Below are 12,300 nucleotides of genomic sequence, written 5' to 3' on the forward strand. Positions count from 1 at the left end.
GGTAAAAGCTTAGATGTTAAGAAAACCCTACAAATATCTATGGTTGCATTACCTGAGCTCCTTTCATGATCTTCTTTGCTTTTGCATTGAGGTAGAAATCTCCCCACAAGGTTTTAAGGAGCACCTCTGCCTTAATACCCATTCTCTGGCTATAGATGTGGGCAAACTGCTGGATGCTGCAAAACACAAAATCAAACTATTAGTCTGACAATTTCATGCAGGTTCATGGACAACTGAGAACCTCTGGTTTATTGAAAATCATGCTACATTGTTTAGTTTTTTATTATTATTTTAAGATGGGCTTTTTAGTAGCTGAGCAGAATGTTTCCAATTGTAAAACTCAAAAGGGTAAACATATTTGTGTAGTTTTCAGTTTCCTCTTTCCTTTGATACAGACGCTAAATATGGGTCTTGGGTTCAGAGGCCCAAGATTTGGCTGTCTCTGCTAGGATTTAATTGGCATATTTATAGCAGCAGGTGATCACAAGGACAGAGCTACCATCATAAGATTTCTTTTTCCAATCTGACACGACAGTATGTAGACTTTATGTCACTTTAAATGTGGAATACATGTTGTTGAATGACTTACTAAACTGATAATTACAACCAATAAAAAATTATTGAGAAGTAATTTACTTTGAAAGCCCTTAATGGCACAGATGATTGAGGTCTTTGAAGAAAAATCATGCAGGCTGGAGGTTATTCTGGTCACGTTCAGGGCCATATAGGGTCATGTGTTAAAAAGATAACATAACAGCACCACCTGGTGGATGTTTGAAAGTCCCTTCAGGTGTCCCTTAAAGTTGCATTGCAGTGAAATCCATTTTGTGCATGCAATTTACTACCTAAAACGGAGACAGTATAGGTTGTCGTTGAAAAAATAGAATATTTCATTGAAATTCCCAGGGCCAGACATACTAACAGTAAAAACCTAGGGACTTTATATATATATATTAGGGGTGGGACATGATTTTAAAATTTCATCTAATTAATTACAAGCTTCATAATTAATCACATTTTTGTCAAATATCAATATTTGACAAGCAAAGTTTGTCAATTCAAAAAATTTTGGCTGACGACTGAATTGACACATACGTGGACTTAAACAACAAAAATGTTTGTTTCATTTATATTTATCTATGCAATTTTCATCTGTCTACAACATTCACAGATTACTGCAAACTCATAGTGAAATTATAGTGATTATGTTCAACATTTTAAGACTTTTTGTAAACTTAAGCACTTTCAGTGTCTTCAAAAGTGGTCTATTTTGGGCTGGCTACACCGTTTTCTGGTACCACGGCTGTCGTAGCAAACGTTAGCTCTGGTGCTAACAGCAACATGTTTTGCATTGAGGTGATACCGTCAGCTTGAAGTGCTGCGGGGATAAGAAAACTCTTTGTTGCACAATTTGCAAACAACCACACTTTTAGTCAAGCTGCCATCGGGAAGTTTTTTTGAAGAAAACTTTCCACCCAACAAGCTCGATGCAGTCTCATCTTCCATCACTGTTCAACAAACTTTCTTTTGGCTGACATCATTCAGTGTGTCCTCTGCCACTTCTTTGCTGCCTGCAAACAGATTTTAGGTGCATTACTGCCACCTACCGGGCTGGAGTGTGCATCGGTGTTACCGGTGTGCCAAAAATAGGGAACTGAGAAAGGTGCAATTAAATTTTATTTTATTAACATGTTTTTTTTTTTCCTGTAATTAATCAAAATTAACGTCCCAGCTCTCATGTGTGACGAGCCCAGATTTTCCCTGTTCCAATAAGAAGAGGGGCATATACATATGAAGTGATGCACTCCTCATGGCTAGTGCCTACAAGCCTGTGGGGGTTAGGGTTATGATCTGGGGTTGGTCAGGTTCAGCAACATTATGTTCCCAAAGAATGAGATCAGCTGACTACCTGAATATACTAAAAGACCTGGGCATACTCCAAGATGACAATACCAGGATTCATGGGACTCACATTGGGAATGAGTAGTTCAGTGAGCAAGAGACATCATTTTCACACAAGGATTGGCCTCCACAGAGTCCAGACCTCAGCCGCACTGAGAATCTCTGGGATGTTCTGGAGAAGACTTTGCACAGTGGTCTGACTCTCCCATCATCAATAAAACATCTTGGTGAAAAATTAATGCATCTCTGGACAGAAATAAATGCTGTGACTTTGGAGAAGCTTATTGAAACGATGCCACAGTGAATGAGTGCCATACTCAAAGCTAAAGGCGGTCCAACAAAATATTATAATGTGCAACTCTTTTTTTTGGGTTGGGCAGTCTATACACCGATCAGCCACAACATTATGACCACTGACAGGTGAAGTGAATAACATCGATTATCTTGTTATAATGCAACGCTCTGCTGGGAAACCTTGAGTCCTAATATTCATGTGGATGTTTGACATGTACCACCCAGCTAAACATTGCAGGTCAAACAACCCCCCAACTCTCCATACCACATGGCAACAGCAGTCCTTGATGCCAGTTGCCACCCTCAGCAGGACAATGCACCCTGACACATCACAAAAACTGCTCAGGAGTGGCCCGGGGAACATGACAGAGCTAAGCTGTTCACCTGGGTTCCTCACGCCCCAGATCCAAATATTGTTGAGCATCTGTGGGATGTGCCAGGAGAAGCCTGATCTAGGTACGTCCCACCCTGCAACCCACAGGACCTACAGAATTAACTGCCACCATCCTGAAGCCACATTACATCCCCAGAGGTCCTGAGTCCATGCAACACTGGGTCAGAGGAGTTTTAGCAGCATAAAGGGGAGCAACACAATATTAGGCAGCTGGTCATAATGTTATGATGGATTGGTGTATAATTTATTTATTTAATGTATTTATAACTAAATAGGAGAATGTCATTTTTCAGACATTTTCAATGTCTTTTTTTTTTTTTGCTGCACAGTTTGTCATTTTAATGTCTGTCTCAATGAGATGAATTAGAGGGTTTTTGCTTAAGCTGTTTGAAGGAGTCTTTCCTCCCAGTTTATAAAATACTGGTAGCATCTCTGCACTTCACACAGGTGAGCTGTCACAAAGAGTAAAGTTTATCAGCTGCAGTTAAATCATTTGGTACATAGCGGTCATCCATAGGTTGAGTCCTGAGCTCCATTACAGCTGTTTTGTTTTTTGTACTGTTGGTAAAGTAGTAGTTAAATTATCATATTGTAATAATCAGAAACAATGCCGCATTTCCCATGTCTGAAAGAGGCTTTAGAGATGTCACTTTTTGCCAAATGATCTCAATGTCTACATCTTGGGATCTTCCTACCAAATGACACCACATCCTCACCTGAAACCCCATCCATCTATGGCACTGGCAAAGACAACATTTCCTTGTTCAGGAGAAAAGTAAAGGTGGGAGTCATCAACCTCTTCCAGCCCAGCGCTCCAGTCAAAAACCTGATCTCCACTTAATGTCTCGCTCTCTTTCTCTTCCTCCTTCTCTTTCTCCGCTCGCTCCTCTAGCACTTTAGATGTAAACAAAGTCCCTGTAATGGCGTTCACCTACAAGGAAGAAGTTACAGAAGTCTTCAAAACACTGGCAAGTCTTTTTTTTTCTTTTTTTCTATGAGTTAACAGAAAATACACAAACATTACTTAAGGCAGTTTAACACAGAAAGTACAATTTCAATAAAGGTTTCTTTGTCGTTTGTGGTTAGGAGTGCTACAAATGCTAAAATGAATTGGTCGTGACCTGGGTTAGATGAGAACTTGGCTTCTCACCTGTTCCAGGATCTTCTGCAGGTGGGTGTATGCTTCCTGAGAGGTCAGCTTCAGCTCCATGATGAGTCGATCTATCTTATTGATAACCAGAACAGGCCTGATGTTTTCCAGCCATGCCTGACGGAGGACAGCCTGAGTCTGCAAACAAAACACATGATCCCATTCCACATGTACACAGCACTATGTCAACCTGCATTTGTAACCACCAGGGAATACATATACAGTGGTGCCTCGCCAAATCGCTGTTCACTTTTCGCGGTCTCACTGTATCACAGATTTTTAAATTGCATTTGGTATCGCAGATTTTTTTGTGAAATTGCGGTATAGATGTATTTCTATATATTTATTACTGTCAAGCTGCATTGAAGTATAACACAGAATGAATGATATCTAATTTTTATGCACTCTGCAACTAGCAGATGCTTTTATTTTGACACACACAGAGACTAGCAAGACAGAAAATGTGGCAGGAATTCATCAAATAGACTACACTTCACACTCACTGTCCTGAAAACACAACACTTAACCAAACTAACTAGGCTGACTAAACCACAAAAACACAAACACTAATAACACTGTAACACTAACATAAACCACAATAATGACATTTAAACCCCCAACTCCCATAGTGCATTGCAGCACGACAGTTCAGTCACAGTGACCGGCTCTGCGATCGCTTTGCAGCAAAATAAGCATTTTCTAGCCTAGAAAATTGAAAACTATATAACAATATATAAAAAATAATAATTAAAGCATATTAAAAGAATATTTAATCGAAATAAATTGCGGAACGTAGAGCACTGGGCTCTGATTGGCTCAGCAACCGCAGCGTCAGTCTCCTCTGTCTCCCATGTGTAGCAGCATTCAGCATCTCACCTTGTTCATTTCACATAAACATCTGACCGCTTCGCATAGTGTTGCTCTGCTGTGTTATGTGGTGTGTGAGGGCGGTTTATAAATCCCTAAAATATATATATAAATAAATAAAATGAATATGGTCGCTACTTCGCAGATTTTTGTCTATCGCGGGGGGTCTGGAACGTAGCCCCCGTGATAGACAAGGGACCACTGTACTATTGTCTGAACAATTCTTGTAAAAACAAAGGTTTTCAATGAGCCTGAACGATAAAGCTATAGTGATGTGTCGGGAATTCTGTCGGTCAGCAGAAAACTGCTTCATGGTCTCAAAAAACCCCAACACTGTGTGTCCCCCACCACCTCAAAAGCACTCCTTTCAGGGGGCTTTGCAGGCTTATGGACTTGATGTCACAGTGCACATAGACATCGGCTCCAGCTAGTCATTCGGAACCTGTGCAGAGCTTCGGTGCAGCAGCTTTGCCCTGGTCATCCTTCATGAATCACCAGATTTTTGTGTCCAAGGTTCACTGAATCATTTGTTTGTTCTCCATTGTTGTGTTAATGTTAAAACCATTAAAAAACTTGCCAATATTTATCTAAACTGAATTTAAAAACATTTTTTAACATTATAGCATAGTCCTAGGTTTTAAATGCCCTACCACCAAAACTGCAATTTCTATATTTGAAAGAGTATTATGTTTTAATTTAGTTTTTTTTTACACAATTACTTGGACAAAACAACATATGACCAATGCCAGTTCGGGACCTTTTAGGGGTTCTGGTGGTTGGATTTTGTCACCTGGCTAACATGGACTGGTAGGTAATATTTTCTGCTGGTATTCAATAACCTTTTACACTATATTCTAGGCCTTGGTTCATGCAGCATGCAAACAATTAGGACATACAGCTTCATCATAATAATGTGCCCGACATTTTGATAAAATGTCTTCCTTCCAGCATACCAAAAGCTTACACCATGAAATAGTAAGTCAACAGTGATATTTACCTGTGGGCATACTCCCTCTACAGCATCAACAACCACGATGGCTCCATCACACAGCCTGACAGCAGTGGACACTTCCGAGGAAAAGTCAACGTGACCAGGAGAGTCAATCAGATTCAATAAGTACTCCTGATCTCCTAACAAGACAAGAGGCACACAGACACTGTTTAAAGACTTTTCCTCAAACCCCTTGTTTAGGCGTCAGCTGAACAATATGCAAAAAAATTTAATCAGATTACAATTATTTGGACCGATTTTACGATTTTGGTACGAGTCACATTTTTCAGAATGGGAAGTTCTTTTCCAATAAAACAAACATAAAAATGATGATGTGATTTTGCCACAGTCATGCTCCTTATGGTAGGGGGCAGCTTCGCAGATTTGGAAATTGCATACGGCCAGACTGCGACTTTAACACCATTCTCATAAATTATTTCAATAACAAATATCCAATTTTTTAGAGAGTTATCATGTTTTTTTTTTAACATAATAAGGAAATTCTCATTCTAATAGTGATTGTTGGCAACAGACATTAAAGCCATCTTTCAGATTACGCATATTGTGGGCTGTAACACACTTTGCTTATTCTTGTTCTGTAATATTTTTTCCTCATTCTTCCAGATAGCCAGACAAACAAAGATGACTTTCTGTCATGTTCAGATATTCCACAGAAGTTGAAAAGAACGATGGAGAGGAGCAATGATGATGATGAATTATGTCAGAATGCAACAACTTAATTCTAGAGTTTTCATTGTGCTCTAAATTCATTCTAGAAAACATCAGACATTAAAAAGTACAAAACTTTTCATTTTTTGACTGAAAATACTGGCCTTACTGATTACCACAAAAACTATTGCTCTTTGCACCAAAAACAACCAAAGAAAATAATGCAGCCTAGGTAAACAGTACAGATTTAGCCCTGGACAGCAGTCATAGTATCTAACAGTAAGGAATACTAAAGTGTGGCTTTTACTTCAGAGCCAATCACAGGGGGTTTACCGTTTCTGTAGTGCAGAGAGATGGCACTGGATTTCATGGTGATTCCTCTGACTTGTTCATCCTCTCTGCTGTCCAGATACCTCAGCTGGTATTAATACATCATAAATCATGAATAATGACAAAAAAAATGTCTGTAACAGGAGTACTGCACAAAATGTGTCATACAGTATGATAGATAGATAGATAGATAGATAGATAGATAGATAGATAGATAGATAGATAGATAGATAGATAGATAGATAGATAGATAGATAGATAGATAGATAGATAGATAGATAGATAGATAGATAGATAGATAGATAGATAGATAGATAGATAGATAGATAGATAGATAGATAGATAGATCGATCGATCGATCGATCGATCGATCGATCGATCGATCGATCGATAGATAGATAGATAGATAGATAGATAGATCGATACATCGATAGATAGACTTTATTGTCTGCCCCAAACAGTGACAGAAATTCTTCTTTGGCAAGGTTCCAACAGTAAAAATCCAACACATAAAAACACACTTAAAACACAAGCTCACAAAGTAGACGTCTAAAATGAATGTTAAAAAGAAACAGCAGCCGACAAAAATAAATAAATACAGTATGGCAGTCAAAAATGTCTCTGCAGCAAATATTGTTACTTACCTTCCCAGCCAGTCGGCTTGATATGATACCATTACTTGCAACTAAGCAGTCAGCCAGGGTAGTTTTGCCTGAAAAGATGCACACAGTTCTTTAGTGCAGATTCTAAATGATTTGATTTAATGCAGCCGTCAACATCAATTATTCAAGTTGCTCCGTGTATATCTTGGACCCAACAGATTTTGTCATGTTTCCAGAAGACCCATAGTAAATTTATGAAAAAAGCAAAATGCATGACTGTTTTTTGTGACGGCGATGCACGTGTTTCAATCATTTCATTTGAGTAGACTCAGAGTTTTAGGAGTCACTGGGATGTCAAGAATGTCATAATATACATGGTCTTTACAAGTGTACGTAAACTTAAACAACTAAGGTGATTAAATATATATGAAACCTTTTTTTCTCCGAGGCTTTATTAAAAATACGTAATTAAATAATATCACCAATTAGTCATATCAACCATATACTGCTTTATCGCCTGGCTCTGTTTGGAGATAATAGTTCCAGAGTCTATATCAATAAGACATATACAATTTCAACTAAATTTGCAACTACGTTGTTACAGTAAAACATTTTTGACGTTTATGAATTTATACAAAAGCCTTGTAAGCAGCAAAGCAGATCAGTGGTTTTCATCTCACAAAAATCTAGTTTTTCACATACCTGGAGCAATTTCCCCAAAGGTGTTGAATGAGTAAAAAAAATGACATATTATTCAACCAAAACCGCAAAAAAAAGTATCAGCTTCAGTGAGGTTAGAGTCTGAAAAGCTATGTGAAGATTATAGATATACTGCCCCAAGTTACAATGTATGTCAACAAGCAACTTAGTCCATATTTTAAAGGCGTTCGTCAACATTCTCTGACTGCACCTGCTACACTGGGCAAATGTCAACTGAAATTCCTATAGTTGGTATAAGATAAAGATGCACCACATTTGAAAGTGTTTAAGTTTGATAAGAAGTCTGGCTTGTCATTTCATCGAATCAGAGCGACCTGCTGTACAATAAAGGTTAGATGTTACTGTGTTAACTCACCATGGTCAACATGCGCCAGAATGCACAGGTTTCTGATGTTGGCTGGGTTTTTCTGCAGTGCAATTATCTTCTCCAGGCTGGTGTGTCCCATGGCGAACACCTAAACCAAACAAACACGGTTCACGTACAGCCGGTGTTTGTGTCACTCACTACAATATAGTAAAGACAACGGCTTCTATACAGCAACTGTAAGCTAGCAGTATAGTAAAGCTGGACCATGACACTCAGGCACTTCACAACGCGGACTTTGTTGTGAAAGTTTGAATGAAAGTAGAGTGGAGAGTGTATCCTGGCACTGCTATATCTGGTACCTGCTAACTGTGGCTAGCCTCGCCGAGAGTCCTCAGTGGTCCAGGTTCGTTACCACAGTGTCCACACAACCACAGTACCGCGTCTTGTGCTGTTGTCTTGAGTCAAATCTAACAAAACTGTAAGATGAAGCACATATTTCGAAGACATGTGGACGTTATCAGCTCACGTTGTTTTCCCGGAAGTTGACGGCGCCATAACCACGCCTATTTGGTGACATCATGCTGCGTTCAGAGCTAGTGATGGTCCTCTGACACCCGAGGCTTCGACACATGCGCTGTAGCTCATGAAGCAAACGTATCGAGCCACTGTGCCGAGGCGTGGTTTGGTCACGTGACTCGTGACGTTTGAATCACTTCAGTGACGTTTGAAGCACTCAACTGCTTCGAATCACATGATTGGTTCAGATTGTTATGTGAATCACTCAGCGGGATCGAGTGTTCCGGGATAGGAGATCCCTATTTAGTGTTGTTCATTTGAATTGTTTTTCGCAGAGTAGGTTGTTTTTTTTGCTGTTGTTTTTGCTTTGAGAGTTAGTAGTATGTCAGATTTCGTATTTCGTAGAGAATAGATAGAGATAGATAGATAGATAGATAGATAGATAGATAGATAGATAGATAGATAGATAGATAGATAGATAGAGATAGATAGATAGATAGATAGATAGATAGATAGATAGATAGATAGATAGATAGATAGATAGATAGATTATATATACATATTTGGTTTGTAGTCTGTCAGCTAAGCACCTGACAAGGTTCTGTGCCAGGTGTTGTGGCATGGGGGTGGTGAGTTGGGAATATATATATATATATATATATATATATATATATATATATATATATATATATATATATATATATATACATATATAAAAGAAAAGAACAGTTCACTGACTGTTGCTACACTTGTGGCTCTGCAGTTCAAAACTTTTGGATTCACCAATCAGAGTGGCAGCCAGTGTTTAATAACAGAATGCACAACAATTAACATAAAGAATACCAAGCAGCAGTCATCTACCTCACAAGCACCACCACAGCCTCGTCCTCCACCACCAGCAGCACCTTCCACAGGTATTTTTTTTTCTCTTCTGAATAGGGAATGACTGACATTTCTGGTGATGATGATGATGATGATCTTCAATATTTTTCAGTTCAACTGTGGAGCCTATTAGACGAAGACGCAAGTAGAGCCTGGCAAATGCAAAGCGCCACAGCGAATGCAATTGTAGAAAGAACGGCAGACCCACTGGCTTACTGGGCAACCCACAAAACTGTTTACCCAAACTTGTACAATGGAGCCAAACATTTCCTGTGTACCTCAGCCTCATCTGTGCCGTGTGAACAGGTTTTTTTTCCTAAGGCTGGGGAGATAGTGAGTAAAAGAAGGAACTGCTTGAGTCCCAAACAATGTTCCCTGTAATTGTTCATGAGTCAGAGCAAACACACAAACTCCCTGAGCGTCCCTTGGACCACTGTGAGCAACATCAGACGTGTGCACTGTGGTCACACCAGCATCACATCCATTCAAGTTACATGGTTCATTAAAAGAATCAAATTACAGCATTTACATTTCTGTTAAAACACTTTGTCAACAGGAGCCAGTTGAAGGCTGCACTGATTTTAGTGACACTACAATGTATAAGAGTGAAGTTATTGAATATTTGTCTCTCTTTACTGTTGCAGCGGTTTTGCAAATTGCAGACGGACCCTGTTCACTCCATAGACACCAATGTTATTCCTGTAGCTTGAAAGACGGCTACTTTTGATAAAACTGGGCTTGTAGCACATTGTCTGCCTTGCAACAATGGGAAAGAGGCACCGTTTATGTTTTGACAACCTATATCTAATGAGTTATTGATGCTGGAAGTCCGAATCTGTGAATATCTTTCCAACTTTACTGAACTTGGGGCCACTACCACCTAAGGAGTGATATATTTAATTTTGAAAAAAGCATTTAGCCATACTTAAAGCTTTAAGTGCTTTATTAACACAGAACTAAAAATTTTGTATTGTTTTATTATCACAGGTTCTGTCTGAAAAGAGGTGGCATCATTTTAAACAGTGAAATCAAACTAACAAAATGTAATGACCAACCTGTGAGTAATACTGGATTCTGCAAAAACATAAACAACTTTTTAAAAAAATCTAAATCTTATCTTAACACAGTTAATGTATTAACTTATTTTTGTGTGTATGCATGTATTTATTGATTTATTTAGTACTGTTAACATATCAGAGTTCTGAGTGAATTTTTCTTAAGATAGGCAAAGGCCATTTGTTGATTACATATAGGCTATTAAATGTTTATTAAAAACTAAAAAGCATTTAAAAAAAACAAGTTAGGCATTTATTGAGTCACTAAAATACTGTAGAGTACAGACCACATCAGCATGATTATAAGCATCCTCTGGTAAATGAACAACCAGATACTGATGTCTCTCACCATATGGACTTCAGGAGATGACTGGGGGATGATAAACTGTGACCTACTGGTTGGGTTCTCTCTGTTCTCATGTTTCTTACATGTTTGTCCCCTGACAGCCAGGTCCTAATGTTTTTTGAGCAACACATCATACTATGACATTTTTACAATGATGGTTCTACTATGGAACCAGTTTGACATGTTCAGGTGTTCTTTGTGTGAAAACTCAGAGATTTCAGGGATCAGAAGGTGGTTTTCAACTTTCTTTGTTAACTTTCTGCTTCAACTTTAAACTAAATTTCCTTCACTAACCCAGCCCTCTGGACTTCCAGGAAGCTGTGTTCCTATTGGCTGTCCAGGTGGCTGCTTGGTGTTATCAGGAACACCTGAGCAGCTCAGTGTCTTCCTGCTTTATTTAGCTGCAGACAAACATTTCCTCTGCTTCTCTTCACCAGTGAACTGGGTTTGGTTCCATTGCTTTAGTTTGTTCTTTAGGCGTTGGCTTGCAGCTTCCAGCAGTAAAATCGTCTTTAATGTGTTTCTTGGTGTGTTTTAGGGCTTTGTACTGGATAGTTGTCTTGGTAAATGTGGTTCTTTACCCACATGGTGCTAATGTGTGCAGTGATTAGTGGATTTGGTACAGTTGAGTTGTGTCTTTATCTTGGCTGTAGTGAGTCTTTAGAGGTTTTTGGTCAGATACATTCTGTATTCTTGTTTGAGAACCAACGTTGGTTGTCCAGAAGGTAAGAGTTCCTGTCCTGATTCTCTGTTCTCAGAGGTTCTCTGGTAGGCTGCAGGAGACTTTAGCGTTTGGGTTGTGCTAGTTTGGTTTTTGTATGGTTTCATTTGGACGACTATCTTGAGGCCCCTCCATGTGGTTTAGTGAGGTTTTCTGGAACAGTTCTACAAAGCAACCTGCAGCAGAAGAGACTTTGAGAGTTTTTAGGAAGTTCTGGAGAGCAGACTTTAGAGCAGCAGAAACATTTGTCAACAGTTTGAGCAGGAGAAGGTGAGCTTCAGAGTAGAAATGAGAAGGAAACCTTCTTGACCCGTGTGGTGAGGTCCTGTACCAAGAGTTTGAGCAGGTTGTGAAGAGTCTGTAGTTCTTTGGTCTGAAAGCACAAGAAGAGTCGACTCAATAAAGGAGTAAACAGGAGATATTGTTGGTTCTTCTGTCGCTCTGCAGTTTCCTTAGACTGAATATCAAGTTTATATTTTAAATGATTTCCCATGTGAGCCCAAGAAGACTTCAATAAACTCCCTCCATCCCCTGGACACAACATATTTTATTAC

General features: G+C 39.0%; 1 protein-coding gene across 1 annotated transcript in view; it reads right to left on the reverse strand.

Annotated features, from left to right (window-relative positions):
• Window positions 1-8,804, reverse strand: part of efl1 (elongation factor like GTPase 1) — a 66,516-nt gene extending 57,712 nt beyond the window's left edge. Inside the window, exons 1-8 of the mRNA XM_023264135.3 lie at window positions 8,586-8,804; window positions 8,275-8,374; window positions 7,242-7,309; window positions 6,601-6,685; window positions 5,605-5,738; window positions 3,741-3,878; window positions 3,307-3,521; window positions 53-176 (exon numbers count right to left, since the gene is read on the reverse strand). Coding sequence (XP_023119903.2) covers window positions 53-176; window positions 3,307-3,521; window positions 3,741-3,878; window positions 5,605-5,738; window positions 6,601-6,685; window positions 7,242-7,309; window positions 8,275-8,365 — 855 coding nt within the window. The 5' untranslated portion in view covers window positions 8,366-8,374; window positions 8,586-8,804. The remainder of the gene's footprint in view (window positions 1-52; window positions 177-3,306; window positions 3,522-3,740; window positions 3,879-5,604; window positions 5,739-6,600; window positions 6,686-7,241; window positions 7,310-8,274; window positions 8,375-8,585) is intronic.
• Window positions 8,805-12,300: the final 3,496 nt, after the last annotated feature.

This window comes from Amphiprion ocellaris, chromosome 1 (genome assembly GCF_022539595.1).
Source record: "Amphiprion ocellaris isolate individual 3 ecotype Okinawa chromosome 1, ASM2253959v1, whole genome shotgun sequence".
NCBI classification, from domain to species: Eukaryota; Metazoa; Chordata; class Actinopteri; family Pomacentridae; genus Amphiprion; species Amphiprion ocellaris.